Below are 20,488 nucleotides of genomic sequence, written 5' to 3'. Positions count from 1 at the left end.
CTCACTTTTCTCTCTCTCTCTCTCTATACGTCATTCACATACTCCATCCATGTCTTCTTCGGTCGACTTCTTCCCTCTCAAATAATCATAACTGTCTATACATAAAAAATATTTATGAGAATATATTTAAATCAAAAATAGCGAAAACGTTCCCTTAAAAATTTGGCCAAATTCCAAAACAGGCTGTTGATTAACCGCAAAGTCAGCACCCTGATATAGCCCCATAAATTTCATCTCGTATTATGCATTATATAAACAATATCAAGTGATTGATGTATTCCTTGCGACCGGGAGCAACATAAACGTGATTTGCATTAAACTAGTTAATCCATTAGCTTAGTACGTTATTGTCCTAAGTTGATTTAGTTACTTCAGTTTATTATTATAATATCTAATTATGAAAGTCATTGTCGAAAGTGTGTGTTACATCAATTTGTTGTACGAGTATTTGTTTGAAATTCTACAACAATCATTAAAAAAAACAGTCGTATCTTATTCTTATACCTTTAAACGAGCAATTCTTATATATAATCTGAATCTCGGAAACGGCTCCAACGATTTTCATAAAATTTAGTATACAGAGGATTTCGGGGACGATAAATCGATCTAGCTACGATTTCTTTTCGTGTTTTCTTTTATTCGTGTTTTCAATAATCAACTTTATCGATAATCAACTTTATGACTCTTCCCTAGTCATCATCTAGTTTTACCATTAAGTTCGTTACTCTGTGGTAATCTCAAAATAAAATTAATACTTTTACAAAAACACATTACGTTCCGAACAAAACATGTATCGACGTTGAGTATCGACGCCCGTATACCTTCTTCACTTGTATAGTTCAACGTTTTCCAATCTGTTTACGATGCAGACACAAAACAGATGTTGAACAACGATCTCGCTCTCCGACGACCATACCTACCCTAGTTGAAGCCTCGTCACTGAGTATCGCGCCTTTATCGCTTTAACAAATAAAATGCTAGCTCGTATCCGTACATGTTTTATTACAATGCGTCTCCTTCAGGATTTATCTCGCGGTCGGCGACGATGCCTGAACTCGTTTTTTACGTTTGAAAAACTATATAAATCGTTTAAACGAATCGTTTTCTTGTTATTTTTTTTTCTTTTTTTGTGCCCGTACAATTCTAGAATAGTTGGCATATTTTTCGTAATTTCTTTGGGTAGATATCTTTTAATTTTATAATATGGCCGTTAATGTACACTTTAAAAAAAATGTAATTCATAGGAAACTATGAGGCCAGTCTATCAAGACTGTGCCCTAATATTTGATCGATTAATAGGCACTATACTGTTGTTTTTCAAACACTAAACAATATTTTATCTATATCTCTCTGTGACAATAACTATTAAAAGTTACTAACGCGATAAACTCTTTAGTCTTCGGTTTTTACTAGCAACACATAGGTATCTATGGCCGTCTGATTAATGACCGGAATATGTCAGCTGTCAGGGCTGTCACAACTCCGCAGCTTGTTAAATTCATCGCGCGCCCCCTCCCAAATATTGTAACTTAAATAGAGGTTACATTTTCGTGAAGGAATCAACCTTTTTTTATCATCGAAATCAGCCATTGGTATACGAATACACAATACGGTACATCATTATTAACGAATGTGTTGAAATGCTTCAGTGTTGAAGTTTTAGGGAGAAAATTTTAGACCTTAACTATTTTGAAAGTTAAAAATAGAAAAAATGAAATTTACCAGAAACAAACCTTTCTTTTACTATTTTTTGCGATAAGACTTACTTTAATACCCGTGGTTGTTCACGCAATAAACTTCTAGCAACACAATGTTAATCGTCAAGATTAAAACACCGAGTATATTGTTTTATGGATTCAATATTACAATAATTTAGTATTTATTTATTTGTTTATTTAGTACGTCATTTAACGTATTTTTATTATTATCCTAACTTTTTTTTCTATCTACCACAAAAAAGACCGTATAGAAATATAATTTTTCATTTCGTATATCTAATCTGTTGAACACACGCACGTTGGCATTGTGGGAATAATAGTCGGTTTATTTTAGTACGCAGCACGTCCCAGATGTAGGACCCTCGTACAAGTCGGGGTGAAAGTATAAATAAACAAGGCTTGCTGATATCTGTCATCCGAAGAATTAGATTTATTCCGGCCGAAGCGGAAGGTGAAGGAACCTGGCCCTCCTTTACTACCGCTAACGAATTACTAATGCAACTTTCGTCGTCACGTACTTTAAATGCGTTGTGAGGACAAACAAATTTATGTGGTTTTCGAATTAAAACCTTACATTAACACAATAGAAGCACTTATGTCGTGTAACATGTGTTAGAAAAGTGTACATATTTATAAACTCGGCTGTTTTGTCTAAGTAATCGACTTTTTTTTTGGCTATGCTGATAGCCTTGAGAGGCTATTTCAGCTTCTCCTTGACGTGTAGGTCAGCTCACAGGGCTCTAACCAGGAGTCTTGGTAACAGTTCTTCGCAGAATCTACCACCGGATCGGAAACGCGTCCCACTGAGAAGATCCGGCGAGAAAGTCCGTGGGCTGTCTATGAGTTAATTCACTCGAGATGAATCGCCTATAATATGGTACAGAAACCAAAGTAATATGAGTGTAGACTAAGGGAACAGTTTCATCCCTAAACATGTTCAATATGGTGAAACTACTATATCGAGAAAAAAGCATTTTTCCCGTCGTAAGGGAGGCTGTTTTTTGTTGAATTATGTAAATGCCGGAATGACGCAGGCTAGACCCGATACCGATATTTAAATTCGTCCGAACATGGTGAGCGATTTTTCTCTGTAACGTCCGACCCTGCCTATTTATTACGAAAAAAAGGGAAACAAAAAAAAACTGGTGATATTTCACCCAACAATTTCATTATCTGATGTCTGGTATAACTTGTTTTATGCTTCTGGTAAACGATATTCAATTTTCTCTTTTAAAGAAGCTACAAATATTTGTACAAAAAACTACTTTTTTTTTATAGTCAAAGTTGACTATATCATTTTATAGTCAATATTATATCTTCGTAGCGTATTGCATTTGTACTTGAAGATAAAAAAGAACAATTTTACATCGTTCGAATCTAAACAAATAAGTAGCAAGTCAAAAGTGAATGAAATTTATCGATTCCCTGATTGAATCGACGATAAAACAAATGGAGTTCTCAATTTAAATAGATTGAACGGGATTTATGCTACATTTCCTGAGCTTCGCACGAATCAAATGAGATAGTCTCCAATAACAAATGTTCGATAAATGAAACTAGTTTCAGAATTGTTTAAATCATTGAAAAGCATGAGCTACTTGCACATTCCATATTCGACGGTTCGTATATATCATAATTAGATGATATGGTTTTACTGTTGGTAGGACCTCTTGTGGGTCCGCACGGATAGGTACCACCGCCCCGCCTATTTCTGCCGTGAAGCAGTAATTCGTTTCAGTTTGAAGGGTGGGGCAGCCGTTGTGATTATACAGAGACCTTAGAACTATATATCAAGGTGTGTGGCGCATTTACGTTGTAGATGTCTATGGACTCCAGTAACCACTTAACACCAGGTGGGCTGTGAGCTCGTCCGCATATATGAGCAATAAAAAAAAATGGAATTCTTATTAGTTATTTGACAAAGTAAGCAAAAAAGATTATGACAAAAGTTGAAACTTTTCGGGTTTACCGGGCATGTGCCGTTAGCGACACGCACGCGCTACCCTATCGAGCCAAGACCAACTGTTGAGTCCCCCTCGCTCAGCGCTCTCGTACTACTACGTCATCACTCGACGTCACTCTTCAATGTGTACATTAACGCTATCAGAAATAAGTGTTGACATGACTTAAAAACAAAGTGCTATGTATGTAGATGACATGAAAAAAATATTAATCAGTGTGATTTGTAAACTTGTATGGTTTCGATCTCGTTTGCTGGAGACTAAGGGAACAAGATGAAAACTTCACAATTAAAAATATACCGTTTTTTTCTTCTTTCCAATTACACGTACATCGCGCAATGGTGGATATTCAGAGACACGTCAGAAGTTTGAACAAGTTGCCACGTTGATGATTACTCTTCAAGAGTTGTCACCCGTCCCCTCGTCCCTAAACTTGGCACCTGTCGAACTGAGCCAGACTGATTGGAACTTCAATCCTCTTTTCAAGCGTATTTCCCAATATACGGAATCTTCCTTAAACTCCGAGAGATCTTCCTACGTAAACAGTAAAGCTGATATATACATAGTCAGGTCATAAATTCTGTCACATGTTTAATGTAAAATAATTGAAACAAGTTTATTCATTATGTAACCATTCATATACCAAAATGAACTTAATAAAACAGATTCTTATGACACTAAAGTTTATTCAAAATGACCTCCGTGATTTTGAATACAGGCCTTCAATCTGCGCGGCCAGTCGTCTATCGCAGCACGAACGAGGTCCATGTCAATATCGGCGGCTGCCTTAATCAAGGATGTCTTGAGTGACTCCAAATTGGGATGAGGCTTTGAGCACGCCTTTTCCTCCAAGTGTTGCCATATCTTGTAATCTAACGGATTCAAATCTGGACTGGAGGAGGGCCAGTCTTCGTGCCGGATGAAGTCGATTTCATGCGCCGCCAGCCAGTCTTGTGTGCTCTTCGCTCTATGAACTGGCGCCGAATCTTGTTGGAATACCCAGTGCCTGTTATTGAACATGGTATGAGAAACAGGTACCACAAGGTTCGTCAGGACTGTATTTTGATACACAACTGCATTCGTTTTTACACCTTTCTCACAAAAATGTACCTCTGTTAAGCCCCAATAAGAAACTCCCAACCATACCATGAGCGAGGATGGAAAATGACCTCGTTGGACACGCGGAATACGGTTGCTCGCTTCTTCATTACTGTGTGCGTACACCTTATCATTTTTTTTGTTGTAGCTCTCTTCTACGGTAAAAATTTTTTCATCCGAAAAAAGAATTTCCCGATATTTTTTTCCCGCGTACCGCTTCAACAAAGCGCGGCATCTCTTCAATCTCAGGTCCATTAGACGAGCATTCAAACGATTTCCTGTTTTTCTTCGATATGCCCGAAGCCCTAAGTCTTCATTTAACACCCTTTTTACCGTGGTTCTGCTTAACCCCATCTGAAGGGCCAACAGTTTCTGCTTACGTTTGGGATTTCTTTGAATTCGCGCCTTCACAGCTTTTATCACTGCTGGAGTCCTAACAGACCGAGGGCGACCACTTCTTGACCTGTCATCTACACTAGAGTCTTCATTGTATCGTTTGATGGTACGATAAACGAATCTTTTGGTTATATTCAAATTTTTCAGTATGTTAAAAATTTGAATTGGCGCGTAACCGCAACGATGCAACGCAATAACTGCAACACGGTCTTCTTTAAGCGTCCACTCCATATTTAAAAATGAGTAAAATTCTAAATGTATACTATTTTTATTTTCATGAACAAATCGAAATTCGGGTTCAATAAACTTTTTTGTGGCCAGTATTCTAAAAGAAAAGTTTTTACTGTGTGACAATACTTATGACCTGGCTAGGTATATTTATTTAGAAAAACTCCGTAATATATTCATTGTACTCTTAAAATTTATATGTTCAGTTGAAATAAGTATCTTAGTTTTATGTTTAAAACAATTTGAAAAAAAATAAGGCTTGGTTTAGTAATTGTCGTACGCATTATCATACGAACGCAGTTAGCGGATGTTCTCCTCCGCAAGAGACAATATAGCTGACTCCGTCGTGAGTTTTTTCAACTCTAATCCTCGACATGAGCTGTATAGTGGTTAGTAATTACTAATGGCTAGTAGCCATTTTTATCGAGATAATTGATCTAAATATAAGTCTATAGTGTGTTAATAACTTTACACGTTGTATAGCTTGCGGGTTGATATTTCTGCTGCCAGATGTAAAAAAATTCATCATTTATAATCAGTAACCTTTTTTTTATAGAACATAACCTAAAAAAATATCACTAACTATAAGTTTTCTAACATCGAGAATGGTGACACAATTACGTGCGCCGCAAAACACATTTGATATATTTTGATATAACAAACCCATACACGTGATAAAAATATTACAATGCCAAAAACATTCGAACTTAATATTTAATTAAATGAATTATTTATAAGTCTTTTTTATAAGTTTACTATAGAGAATACATAATTACAAATACTTTGACAGATATTGCCTTATAAGCTCATGTTGCCATATGATTACAATTATTATAGTAATTTTGGAAATGTTGCTGCCGTGAACAACAGAGGCTTAAAAGTAATAGAACTTTGAATGATCGTCTCCCTCAGGAGTAGGGGACTGACTCATTTAATTACTTGTCCGAAATTCCGAGCAGATAATAAAGTTAAATTGAGTAAATTGCTCAGGTGGCCTTCATATTATTGTCTCCGTGCCCACGACGAACCCAACATTTTAGTTTCTAATCGTAATTTGTTGCTAAAAATCATTCGACCTTATTAAGTTTGGCGACGGTTTAAAATACATAATAAGATGTTAGCTGACAAACCTTTCATTCGACAATTAACTTCGTTAACTATTGGGTCCACATTCGAACACGTGGTCGAATTGTCAATACTGTTAGATTAAAGAAAAACGTTAAGGTTCATTGAACTTTGGATTCAATTAAAATTCGTCTAACCCCTTAAGTTTGCATAATTTAAGATAATACAAAAAAAGAAATAGGGCGTATTTAAAACGGCTATTCAATCGTCAGAGCAGAACGCTTCGCGACAGAATTAGGTGGGGTAGTGGTATCCGGATTAGAATTCGCCCTGCCACCAGCGATAGGGGTTTTGGAGATCGAGGACACAAAGAACTTGTGAAGAAGGCTTAAATTTTTTTTATCGCTTTGATGATTGGACGAAGTTCACGGCCCACCTGGTATTGAGTGGTAACCGCAGCCCATAGACATCTACAATGTAAATGCCGCCATCCCCCTCGAGCTATGAGTTCTAAGGTCTCATTTTTTACAGTACAACGGCTGTCCCACCCTTCAAACCGAAACGCATTACTGCTTCGCGGCAGAAATAGGTGGGGCGGTGGTACCATGCGGACTCACAAGATGTCCCACCACGAGTAGGAAATACCCATCCCGATGGATAGTCACGGCAATTTTTATCGACTAATTCGATAGCGTAGTACGTAGCATCCCTAACTGTTGAGTCGTTGTTTAATTCTCACATCAGGCATACATTCGTGTGACGAACAGATTTGTTTGCTCTTTGTCTGGATGTTCAAAATCTACATATTTATATTTATTTAAACGTATATAAGGTACATCAGTCTCTCTTTTTCCTAATACATAGAGTTTCAGGCCAGATGACCGTGTGTTATTTGCCCTCGATTTATTACGTCGGTAATTCAATAACCGTACACATCATTATTATTTTGCAAAGATTCAAAGTTCAATCATATCTCACCAGTCATTGCTTAAACCATACATGAGCCTTCATCTGTGCGCGTTTTTTTTTAAATTATATCTTATACCTTTAAACGCAATTTATAGCAATTCTTGTATATATAATCTGGATCTCAGAAACGGCTCCAAGGATTTTCATAAAATTTAGTATACAGGGGTTTTCGGAGGCGATAAATCGATTTAGCTACGATTTCTTTTCAGAAAATGTTGTTTTATTCGTGTTTTCAATAATCAACTTTATCGATAATCAAGTTTATGACTCTTCCCGACATCTATTGGCGAATAATAATACTATTTTTCTTAATTGAGAGCAACTAACTTGCTTTAAAGGCAACAAGATGGCGTTATAAAAAATAAAAAAAATCGAGCATAGGCAAGATCTTGTTATAGTATTATTACTGAACCTCTACGGTACCCACATAATATTTTACGAAAATATCAAAACCCTCTACAGTCCATTAAAAGTGTTAGATAGGTTAGATAGGTATCTTTGGTACATTTAACAAAAAAAAATACATTAGACTGTAGCACATACACGTTGTTCAATACTACATTCCGTCGTACATTTAAGCTAGACAGAGTTAGTTAATCAAAAATAACGGTAATGCCATAAACAGAGTTGGGAGCTAGACCACGAGCGCCTCGTACCGTTACCGCAGCTCCCAGCAGTAACACGCGAGACTCCATTAGCGTGCGTGCTCAGAATTGGCATGCATTCATTACGCCTCCCTATTCATTACTAAACTCCACTAAATCTACATTACCAAAGTGGTTCCAATTCTAGCCAAATTCTAGCAATTTGTTAAAAAAAATCGATGCAAATCATTTTGCACGTCGCTATATTCCTTGTTGTATTTACTAAAATTGCCTTGAATATTCGTAACATGAGTTTATTGTATGGTTTGATTTTCTACTAAAAGTTGACCAGTTTCTATATCTAATTTATCTATTTAGTTTCTTAATCGTTCGTTCTTTCTCGTTTTTACGCGTGAAAGCGCGATAGATAGATCTAAAGGGCGTTACGAATCAACGTCGAACCTATCTACCATTAAAGTCTCCGACCATCGTTCTTGTCGAACCCGTCGCTTGCGACGAAGTGCTCGGCGAGTAAATTAACCCACAGACACAGCCCACTGAGTTTCTCGCCGGATCTTCTCAGTGGGTCGCGTTTCCGATTCGGTGGTAGATTCTGCGAAGCACTGCTCTTGCTAGAGTTAGTGTTAGCAACGTCGTCATTGAGCCCTGTGAGTTCACCTACTTGTTAGGTTACGCTGACATAGCCTCTCAAAGCTATCAGCTTAGATAGGTATTAAAAACAAAAATTAAAGTCTTGTTTTATATTAAATTTAATTTTGTTGATAGATGTCAACTACATAATTTCATAATTATAATATAATTACGAATCAATAAAACCTTCCAGGTAATTTAATAGAATTTAAGAAAAAAGTTCAGACGATTCTAGGATCTGTACAGAAATCTATGAGTTTAAATGGATAACCTGATGCAATCATTACACCCGTAACATTAAGTCGGCAGATGAGTACGCGTGAACACTTATTACTTTAGTCTACCGTCTTTAAATTCCAGGTAAACGCACGTCTGTATCATCAAGGAGATTATTACAGCATTGCAATCAACTTAACGTGTTCATAACGTCGCTTTCCGTGTTACGTCGTGTAAACAAAATTAAATGATCACAAACAATTGACGTTCACTTAAAATACCTACTCCGTATTAAAGGCGAAGGTATTTCATTATGTTTACTTCTAACTTCAGTTACAATAGAAAAATAACAGCCTTATGAATAAATATGGAAGTTGTTGTTGCTCTATTTCTGAACATAAAATTATTTTATTGCTTTTTCCTTTCACAATACATTTCAACGTTTCAGTTAATTATTATTTTTGTTATTGTACGATGAGATTTTTCTATTATGGTAAAAAGGTGACGAGAGATTCATTTATAAATGCAAGTCGTCGTGGCCTAAACGATAAGACGTCCGGTGCATTTGTATCGAGCGATGCAACGGTCTTCGAATCCACTTCCACGGTGAAAGAATAACATCGTGTAATAAAAATTAAACCCGCAAAATTATGATTTGCGTAATTACTGGTGGTGGGACCTCTTGTGAGTCCGCACGGGTAGGTATCACCATCCCGCCTATTTCTGCCGTGAAGCTGTAATGCGTTTCGATTTGAAGGGTGGGGCAGCCGTTGGAACTATACTAAGACCTCAGAACTTATATCTCAAGGTGGGTGGCGCATTTACGTTGTAGATATCTATGGCCTTTAGTAATACCGAATATTTGTGGTAATTTTACCCAATGCGTTTGAAACACACGAGATTTAAGACGTAACTTTGTATTTGGATTTGCAGTACAGCGGCGCAACGATGGGCGGTGGGTGCGGCGGTACCGGTACGCGTGTGCCGACCGCAGCGTCGCCGGCTAATACGGCCTCTTCCTCGTCTTCCAACACCGGCTCTGGGGGCGGAACTCGCTCGACTAGCCTCAGCACTGCGCCGCCTCCACCGGCATCTTCCGCGTCCACATCGGCTGCCGGCGTTGAGCAACTGAGCCGCACCAATCTTTACATTCGAGGACTGAGTCCGAACACCACCGATAAGGACCTCGTCCAAATGTGCCAAATGTAAGAACAGAATGCTTATTGATTATTATCATTAAATATATTTACCGTATTATTATGAAACTAGTGACCCGCCCTCGCTTCGCTTCGGAAACATGAAATTTTATTATTGATTATTTACGACATCACATTAGAAACCTCAAAAATAACAGTATTTCTCCACTACTTAATGAATGTTATTATACATATAAAACTTCCTCTTCAATCACTCTATCTATAAAAAAAAAACTGCATCAAAATCCGTTGCGTAGTTTTAAAGATTTAAGCATACATAGGGATATAGGGACAGAGAAAGCGACTTTGTTTTATACTATGTAGTGATTATGATATTTAAATTCCAGGTATGGCAGCATAATTTCAACTAAAGCGATTTTGGACAAAAATACGAATAAATGTAAAGGTAAACAACTTTTACCCCCGTACGTCGAAAAATTACACTCATAGAACTATTAAAACGTAACGTACCTATTCTTAGATATAATTATCTGTGCATACTTAGTTATTTATTTCACGTATGTATGTAAGATATTATTTTCAATTAACTTTACTGGTAAAATAGATTGTGCATCGTTAGTTGGTCTTTATGTAAACGAATTATTTAAAATAATGTTAATATTTTCTAGAATACCATATATCGTCATTTAACTAAACCATCTATGGTGAGAGTTTTTCCAATGTATATGCACGATCACTAGTTTATTCGACATAAAGCTAATTTATATTATCATCATATTTATGTATGTAACTACACGTTTATTTTACATACTCGATTGTTATAATAAAAGTAGTTCGTCACCATTATTTGTTACACGTGCACAGATGAACGATATCGTTTATATTCCTAATTACAATGCACATTAATTAAATGTTTACACATGTTGTATATTCTTTGATGTCTCACTCCATCACGCTGTTTATAAATTTAGGCGATATCCGTGCTCTCATTAGTCGCATTAATACGAAATGCATTATCGTTGCCCGAAAATTCGAAATTTTATTCGTTCAATAGCATGACATTCGTAAAAATCGAATAGAACAAAATCTATAAAATAATTTCGAAAAATTACCTTTAACTATACGAATATTCGTAATTTTTTTCCGCAGGTTATGGTTTTGTAGATTTCGAAACGATCGCATCAGCCGAGGCAGCTGTTAAAGGATTACAAGCCAAAGGTGTTCAGGCCCAGATGGCTAAAGTGGGTATCTGGTTCCTGCGTAGACTCAACCGTGTACGTTTTGCATGCAAGTAATACTATTATGACTAACCGCCTGATCCTAGTCCGCTCTTACTCATCCTTCTAACACTAACCCCCTTGTGTTACGAAAACTATGCTCTCCGATGAAATTCCTTCCAGACTTCCTTAATTAAAAAAAAGCGCCACATCCAAGAACACAATCGGGGTTGGCAAGGTACTTTAAATCGTTAAATCGCTCATACATCTCGTGTTGTTTCGACTTCAATAACCTAAAAAAGAAAACTGAAAAATGTTTCGTGTTGTAATTAATCATTGTTCAATCAGGACTCATTTTCATGGTGTGAAAAATAACTGATTTAATACCTTGCTTTGAAACATCGTCCGTTCCATCCGTGTTCCTGAACTTATAGCTTTAGCTCTATACATATCTGTTGAGAAATGCTAAAAAATACCGACGAACTAGAAGGCCACACCGTTGTATCGTGCTAGATTCAGCTATAATTAAATTTAATGTTCTGGAATTTATCTATTGAAGAAGACACGGGACAAAACATCACAGAGGTATTCCAAACGAACATAATTGTGTTAAAGTTTTGCGATCATGACGATACGGGGATTTTTATTAATCTCATTACTCAAAATAAAATACTTAATCATTCAGTTATCAGTACGAAATGGGAACGAAAACGCGTGGTAAATTGGTATGTCAGCATAATCCCGAACAGCAAAAAAAAAACACTAACGTGTTGTAAGTATTCCTTACCTTTCAATGATACGCAAATCCGTCGCAGAAATAAAGCTTAACCCCTCAACTTCAGACATTGTTTCATCTTGTTAATTCTATACTATTTTCGTTGCTTCAGCGTTATAACTAACAATATCTCTCGCTCCTGGGCTCGGGTATTTTCTATGCTTCCGATATTGAATTAGTGTGTATGCAATAACTATAGCTTCATAATTCTATGCTGATGTAAATGCCCATCTCGTTAATAACACCTACGTTATGTTATTTAGTATAGATAAATCCGCTAATTACGTCAGAGCTGGCTTCAGTGTCTAGATAACGTATTCTATGCGGGCTTCAAGCTAATTAAATCACGCAGAATCTTGAGAAATCAAAATCATAATTATTATATTAACGCTTACCGGTGTCTATTAATGCAGGGTGTATGTGAAAATGTATATTTAATTATTTACTAAATAATTCCTAGTTGTTTCCTTAAAATGACAGCAAATGAATATAACCTATAAGTAAATTTAAATTATATTGTACGGATACATTTTAAAAAGTACAGTAAAATTCAAAGCGTCGGTGTTATAAAAAAAAAAGAAAGAAAACTTTGTAATCTAAAATTACAGAAATAAAATTATAGTCAATATTTGCATATTTTTTTTAATAACTGCAATATATTTGATATTGGAACTCATTTTAATATTTCTTATTGAAATTTACAGCAACAAGAGCAGGATCCGACCAACTTGTACATGGCGAATCTGCCGCCGCACTTCAAAGAGAACGACGTGGATCAGCTCTTAGCTAAGTTCGGTCAGGTGGTATCGACAAGGATACTTAGAGACACCCACGGCCAAAGCAAAGGAGTTGGTTTTGCGCGTATGGAATCTAGGGAGAAATGCGAGCAAATTATTCAAGTAAGTTAATCTTTGTTAAGCTTAAAGCATATAAGATGTTTTAGACGTTGAATTACCAATTCATCCACGGACATTAATTCAAAATAAGAATATTTCCAGCAAAGTTATGAAATAAATATTTACAATTTCTCAATGGTGCGCTTTAGCTAACATAGAAGATGTACATCCGGTTTTCTACTAAAGGTACTTAATATTGTGACAAACAGTTCGAACTAGGAACTAGGAATAGAATTTGATTTTAGATGTTTAACGGGAACCCAATACCTGGTGCTAAAGAGCCTCTGCTAGTGAAATTCGCCGACGGCGGAAATAAGAAGAAGTCTTCGTACAAGCAAAACGAAAGTAACGGAAGAACATGGAGGGATAACAGCGAGACCATTACACAGGTAACGTATTGCATGTTGTTTCTAATAGGCCAAATGAGTCTGCAATAGCTGTTTTAAGAAGGCTAGGAGACCTAAAACTTAATTCGACTTAGAGCTCGCCAATTCCATTATCCTCTTTTTGCCATCTAAGTAAGTGATGGTGGCTTCGCGCCAAAAATAGCGCATTTTTGAAAGGCACCACAACGTATATGAGCGGTGAAATATGCTCATATAGCGGACGGTGCAGTGGTATAAAGATGGAAACATCTCAATTTTTATTCCTCAAAGTGTTCCCTCTAGAATATATGTCACGTAACGGTAGAAAACACGAGACTTTTTTTCTACCTATGCTAATTGCCTTGAGAGGCTATTTCAGCTTCTCCATGACGTGTAGGTGAGCTCACGGGGCTCAAACCGGAGTGTCGCTAACACTGGGTCTGGCAAGAGTAGTGCTTCGCAGAATCTACCACCGGATCGGAAACGCGACCCACTGAGAAGATGCAGCGAGAAACTCCGTGGGCTGTGTGTATGGGTTAATTCCCTAGACATGAATCGCGTATAATATAGTACAGAACCCAAAGTAGTATGAGTGTAAACTAAGGGAACAGTTTCATCCCTAAACATGTTCAATATGTTGATACTACTATATCGAAAAAAAAGCGTTTTTCCCGTCGTAAGGGAGGCTGTTTTTTGTTGAATTATGTAAACGCAACCCACTGAGAAGATCCGTCGAGAAACTCAGTAGAGAGCTAAAGTCTCTCCGTACTTAATATCTAGCTTTTGTGGTGCTGCTACACCACAAAACTTGTAGGCAGCGGCTTGGCTCTGCCCCCGGCATTGCTGACGTCCATGAGCGACGTTGACCGCTTACGATCAGGTAGGTCGTATGCTCGTCTGCCTACAAAGGCAAAAAAAAACAAATATGCTTAGAATTTTTTTTTTGTAGGCTGCAATGGCAGTTAGCGGAGTGTACGCGGGCACCATGAGTGCCGGTGGCGCTGGTGGGGAGTGCGCCGGTGTGTACCGCAGCAGCGGCGTGTACGGGGTGGCCGCGTTCCATCACCCCCAACTGCATCACCACCACCACGCCGCGCACCCCGCCGCCTGGCTCGCGCCCTACGCCGCGCTGCTGCCGCCCGCGCACCAGCCCCACCCGCCGCACATACCCATCGACACCGTGCCCAGCCAATATGTGAGTACACTTAATACGGTCTACATATCCCATAATCTGTTATAGGTAGTTTAATCTGAGTTTTAATTTCTTTGTTATTGCTTTGGTGGCTGGACGAGCTCACGGCCCAACTGTTAAGTGGTTTTCGCAGCCCATAGCCATCTACAACGTAAATGCCGCCACCCACCTTAAGATATAATTTCTAAGATCTCAGTATATTTACAACGGCTGCCCCACCATTCAAACCGAAAAGCATTATTGCTTCACGACAGAAATAGTCAGGCTGGTGGTTACCTACCCGTGCGGACTCACAAGAGGTCCTGTCACCAGTAAGAATCATAAAGTAACAAGATTACTCTTGTTGTTGTTATTATATCAAAAGCTGATATCATATTTAAAGGACAAACTAAATAATAAGACGTATGTACCTAATATTTATTTAAAAAATAAACTAGTTTCAAATCGAGTCAAAATATAAAATAAAACAATGGCTGATTTTGAAAAACATCTGTTTTCCAGGTTAACTGGGAAAGCTTAAGGCAGGAAAATGAACTATACGTGAGTGAAAATATTATATTAGAATCTATGCCCTCCTAATGCCTTTCCACCGCTACACATTTGCTGAATTTGTTGTCGTTGCGCTATTTTCGCTTTCACAAATCGCAGTGGCTGATGCAACTTAAATTAACCCTGAGCACTATTTCAAGAAACATATTATCCTTGCTTTAACTAAACTGTATGCCTTATGATAAAAAAAGGTGCGCGTGCAACTTGCCACGTACCATCCGGCTATGGAATGAGCTCCCCTCCACGGTGTTTCCCGAGCGGTATGACATGTCCTTCTTCAAACGAGGCTTGTGGAGAGTATTAAGCGGTAGGCAGCGGCTTGGCTCTGCCCCTGGCATTGCTGAAGTCCATGGGCGACGGTAACCACTCACCATCAGGTGGGCCGTATGCTCGTCTGCCTACAAGGGCAATAAAAAAACCTGAATGAAGTGAAATTTCTTATTCGATGTGTAGTAATGTGGTTTTCTTCATTTTTCATCCTTAAATCAGATTGCTCTTGTAATAATGCTCTGTTTAAGAGATGCGACATCTTCAACATTTATTATATTTTAAATTATAGATAGTAAAATTTAAGTATTTTTTTTTTTAAATACTTTATTAAAATATTGGGCGTTACTCGGTGCTAACGCAGGCGCTGGTCTGTAACAGGTATACTACGCGTATGCGTGCGAGCGCCACGGATTCATTATCGTTCTGTCTCTTTCTAGTATGGTAGCGTTAAACGTTTAACGCAACCTTGTTGGAAGTCGCATTAGAATTTTCACTTCAATAAAAAAATTCTGTGGTCACCAATAGGTGAAACGAGTAAGAATCTATAACAATGAGAGGTCTCAACATTTCAGTACTTCGCGTCGCACCCGTACCAGTACTTCACCGGGCCGACGCCGCCCATAATCCAAATGCCGATGGAGAGCGAGCACGCGTCGACGGCGGCGTCGCCCGACGAGGCATACCAGCCGTACCCTCCCCCGAAGTAGATCCTAAGCCACGCTACAACAAACGTGCTGTACACGAGCCAAAAATCAAAGCATCTGTGACTTTTTACAATGTTAATTTGTTTTAGTTTTTAATTTGCGGCCGTTATAGACTTCATCGAAAACTCTGCTCGCTCGCGGCACTCTGTTGCCTTGCGACGCGTTCTTCTTTCTAGTTCTAGTATAAGTATACTTTGTAAGTATCGCTTCGACTATTTATTTAGTGGACGGCGGCGCTCCGGCCGCTCCGGTCGGCTCCAAACTGCTCCTTCGATTCGCTGTGATGTTTTGATGAGGTCTTTTGACGGTACGAGGAGAGGATTTGATGTATAGCTACAATTTTAAATGTGTTTTTACATTATAATTTTATTATTTGTTTTGTGGAAAGATAAATTTAAGATTTTAGGCGCAGGTTTTGAACATGTTGACAAGATTATTTAAGATAGTTAGGTATTTATTTTAGCATAGTATAATTTCACACTGAGAAAGTTTATTTTCTTGTCATCGAGATTCACAAAATTTTATTTCTTGCAGTGTCATATTTACTACTAATAAAAAAAATCTTCAGAAAATTTATTGAAAACGAACAAAACGTGCAATAAAAAATTTTATTTATACACCTACCGTGCTGGTATTTAAAATTATATATTTTCCTAGTTAGATTTTTATTTTTATTTAGTTTAATTATCGGACATAGGAGAAGATCAGAGGTCAGATAGGAAAGTGAATAGGAAAAGGTCATATCAAATGGAATCATGAAACGAAAATGTATAACAAAATGGAGAAGAGTAAAAAAATGTCTAATTAAATGTATGTGTGTAAAAGGAATTAGTAAGGGTGGGAAACACCAGAATAATTTTTGGAAATGCTGTGTCGAAGATTTTAAATCTTCAATGATTGTTCGTATTTATAAAATACAATTCGGTAATTAGTTCTTGTTATGAATATGGATTGTTTTAATGAAAACTAAAAGTCAGACAGCTTTCCTGATTATAATCAAATACACGTTTTTGTGTGGAGGGAAATTTGTGAATATACATATATCCAGACGCCATTTGTGGCATTTCGGAAAGCGTCGTATTGTGTAGGTACCCACGTGGCCGAAATACGTTTAATACAAGGTGCTTGATAACACTTCATTTTTAAATATACCACAGTATAAAATATACGGCAACTAATAATTTACGCTACAGTCTTCCAAAACATCATAAACAATAATTTTGAAGTATCTATACCTACTTAGATAACTCGTCTGTTCAAATCGTGTTCCATTAGAAATGGTTTTCACCTTCAAAACGTATGATTCTATCTCATAACGTAGAATTCCCTTATTATTTTATTTTATAACTTATTTCCCCTCCCATTTTGTCCTAGCGAATATAACGTCGTTGCCAAACTAAATACAGACTGAATTTATGTATACCTAATGTTTGATTCCTGAAAGAAATTCGTTGATCATTAACCTAATGAATAGTGGCTTTACGCGCAGTGCAGCTGGTCGAAGTGACCCTTTGGCGAGAACAAATTCAGTAGGAGTGATCGTATGATATTTCAATAGTACTCTGCGCTTATATTGGGGCACACGATAGTGCTGCCCGTAGCAATATTTAGCAATAAACAATTGTATGTAAAGTCTATTTATAAATTTTACAAATCTATACAACATTTTTGTATGTCATAAAGTCAAGTAACGGAACGTGATAAAAGTAATCCTTTTTTTTTTTAAATCATGTTTTGAATATAAACCGTATTCGTTATTTAGGCGGTCGGTACATTCCACTAGAAAAAAGTCTTAATGCCTAAAAAGTCTTAATGCAAAAATTCCACGATTGATTTCCACATTATAAAATGTAAAGGATTTGAAATCCGAACACCTTTTTGGTGTGAGTTAACACTTTTTGTACCATCACGTAGGTTTTGGGTACACTTTATGACTTTATATGAAATTTAATATTTTTATATTGAATATATATAATTATACATGGATATGTCAACATGTATAATTGTGATGGGTACGAGTAAAGGCTACTAAAACGCAACTGTTTAATTCTATTTTGGCACGTCAAGAGTATCATCAGAACCAAAGTATACAAATCATTAAAATCGAATAAGAGTAGGAAAATATTTATACAACTCAGGGACTGAAGATTAGTTAAATGTTTGATATATAAATTGTATTTTATCTGGCGAGTAAGCTCTTTATTCAAAACCTGTGCACAGGTTGAAGCAATGCAATACAGGTACTGGGACTAGCTAACGAGACAGGTTTTGAATGAACACTGTAGTTTTTGAAGAAATAAGTAGTAGACTCATATTTTGTTTATTGGTTTAATTCAGAAAAGGCTGAATTTATACTATTTTCCGTAAACGATTTACTTTTGTAACGTACGTAAATTAGCTCGAAGCTATTCGTCACTTTTAATAATTCCCTATTTGAAAAACGTAGACAAGTCCGTTGAATCACGACGAAGCGGTATATAAACATGCACATATTTGTTTCGGATTTAACAAACCGCCCGACTGTACCTACTGTGCGATCGCGTTACTTCCTAAAGGAGCTCACGTCACAGGCGAACGAAAAGTGAGATTTTAATTAGTGTTAACGAGTTAAACGTATTAAACTTCAATACTCCGTAGATCAGTATTATACTCGTGTAATTTCTGATCAAGCCAAATTTATTGAACTGATCATGAAACCGCCTTTAATACTTGTAAAAATTAAACCGCGAAGTGCAAAGTAGTATCGTGTGTTGTGTGGTACTTAGGTTATTTAAAAGAGAATGTAACTAACCACATTTACTGTGGCTTCCTAATAAAGCAGTCTTCCGATAGGTATCGCCGCTAAAGTTTCGCATTTAAAATAATTTGTTGATCAACACGTTTCTGTAAAAAGTGCACCTAAAATATGTTGTGTAGGCGAATGTAATGTCCATGTAATATTTTTAGTTTAAAAAAAAACTCGTTTCATTCCTTAACTCCCCGTATTTGAGAAATAAATTTTTAAGTTTATTATTTTTTCCCCAATTACATTGAGATGTAGTAATATCTACGTGGCACGATTCTGTAGTTATTAGCACGGTGAAAAGCGAATGTATGTAAGCGGTACATTATTTTTCTAATGCTTTCCTTCCATTTGAAGCAATAATTGGTTTGACGGTAGTGCCTTCAGCTTTTTCATAATTACGATAAAATAAACTACATGGCAGATGCGTGTCACTGTGCTTAATAAACAGTATTTTTACAGGTAGTAGAAAACTTACCGTATTCAGAGATTTAGGAATATGATAAAGATTTTTCTTAATATATTTTGTAATAAGATCTGAAACGAGATAATGTGGCTGTCTAATCGTTGCATTTTTCACATGGTATGTATAAAAAATAACTCGGACGTAATGTAGATGTTCCTAGATATATTTCACATCAATCTTTTTGAGACCATCCTTCCTTGTTCATTGATAGGCAGCCTATTCAAAAGTCAGGCACCGTTCAAGTCCTTGACGACAGTACTGGAAATAAATTAGGAGCGAGCACAAAAAATTCACATAATAAATCTTAAACATCAAGATTACTTATCATCTGCTAAAATCATGCCGATGAACACAATCGAAGTGGTTATGTAATTTCTTAACATAAGTCGCGTATATTTAAGTGAAGGTTTGAATAGTTTGAAAAAGTGAAATTTGAAGCTTTCGGTGCGCGATTGACTTGATGGTTTAGTTCGTAATTTAGGTTTAATTGAATTAGAATACATTAGCGTAAACGAACGCTGAGATAGAATAGAGAAGTAGATTTAATATATTTGAGAGCGGGTGCGGGCGGGCGCGCTTCCTGCCGACTCTAGGATAGTTTCCTTTCTTAGTTTATTAAATAATTTAATTTGTATGGACTGAAGTCAGCACGAGGCTCATCCGTGCTCCATCTGCTCTAGTTCATAAGGAAAAACTAAGTAAAATTAATGAACACATTCTTCGAGGTAAGTTTCAGTTGAACAATTCTGCTTTCACCTCTTTTGTTATGTAGTTATTTAAGATAAACAATAAAATAAAACAAAAAAAAAACCTACAAGAAAAAAAATCTGTCAAGTGTCGATACGAATGTATTTGTCCAGTGTGTATTAAAATAGAGTGGTGTTCTACCCAGCAGACTAGTCTAGACAAGTAGCATAGTTTAGATAAAATTTAGTTAGGTAGCCTAGAAATACGAATGCAAAAATAAAAACTTGATAAAATATAAAAAAAAAGAGATGAAATTTGTTAGTAAGAAAGAATATTTTTAAGGGACATGTTGCTTCGTTGTGTTATGATGTGAGGTTTGGCATAACTATGGTAATAGTGTAAACCGTTTCTCTCAGAGAAAAGACAAAAGGGAAAGTTATGTATCTATTTTGTTACGAAGTGTTTGTATGTTTCTATATTGTGCTATGAGCATTTTATGTGACCCGTATTATTTATAGTTATGCTGAATGGAAACTAAAGTA

The 20,488-nt window shown here is 36.7% G+C and overlaps 1 protein-coding gene across 3 annotated transcripts in view; it reads left to right on the top strand.

Moving 5' to 3' along the window:
- The window catches only part of shep (RNA binding motif single stranded interacting protein alan shepard), a 153,390-nt gene extending 133,139 nt beyond the window's left edge, over positions 1-20,251 (top strand). For 2 of the 3 annotated variants that reach the window (XM_028186950.2, XM_089729166.1), the window contains exons 3-10: positions 9,820-10,091; positions 10,430-10,488; positions 11,193-11,317; positions 12,740-12,934; positions 13,177-13,320; positions 14,246-14,491; positions 14,990-15,028; positions 15,880-20,251. In XM_028186950.2, the coding sequence (XP_028042751.1) occupies positions 9,820-10,091; positions 10,430-10,488; positions 11,193-11,317; positions 12,740-12,934; positions 13,177-13,320; positions 14,246-14,491; positions 14,990-15,028; positions 15,880-16,014 (1,215 nt within the window). In that variant the 3' untranslated portion in view covers positions 16,015-20,251. The remainder of the gene's footprint in view (positions 1-9,819; positions 10,092-10,429; positions 10,489-11,192; positions 11,318-12,739; positions 12,935-13,176; positions 13,321-14,245; positions 14,492-14,989; positions 15,029-15,879) is intronic. The other variant, XM_028186951.2, reaches the window with a different exon arrangement.
- Positions 20,252-20,488: the final 237 nt, after the last annotated feature.

Source organism: Bombyx mandarina, chromosome 08 (assembly GCF_030267445.1).
Source record: "Bombyx mandarina strain Sakado chromosome 08, ASM3026744v2".
Classification (NCBI taxonomy): domain Eukaryota; kingdom Metazoa; phylum Arthropoda; class Insecta; order Lepidoptera; family Bombycidae; genus Bombyx; species Bombyx mandarina.
This window is presented reverse-complemented; position numbering and strand designations above follow the sequence as displayed.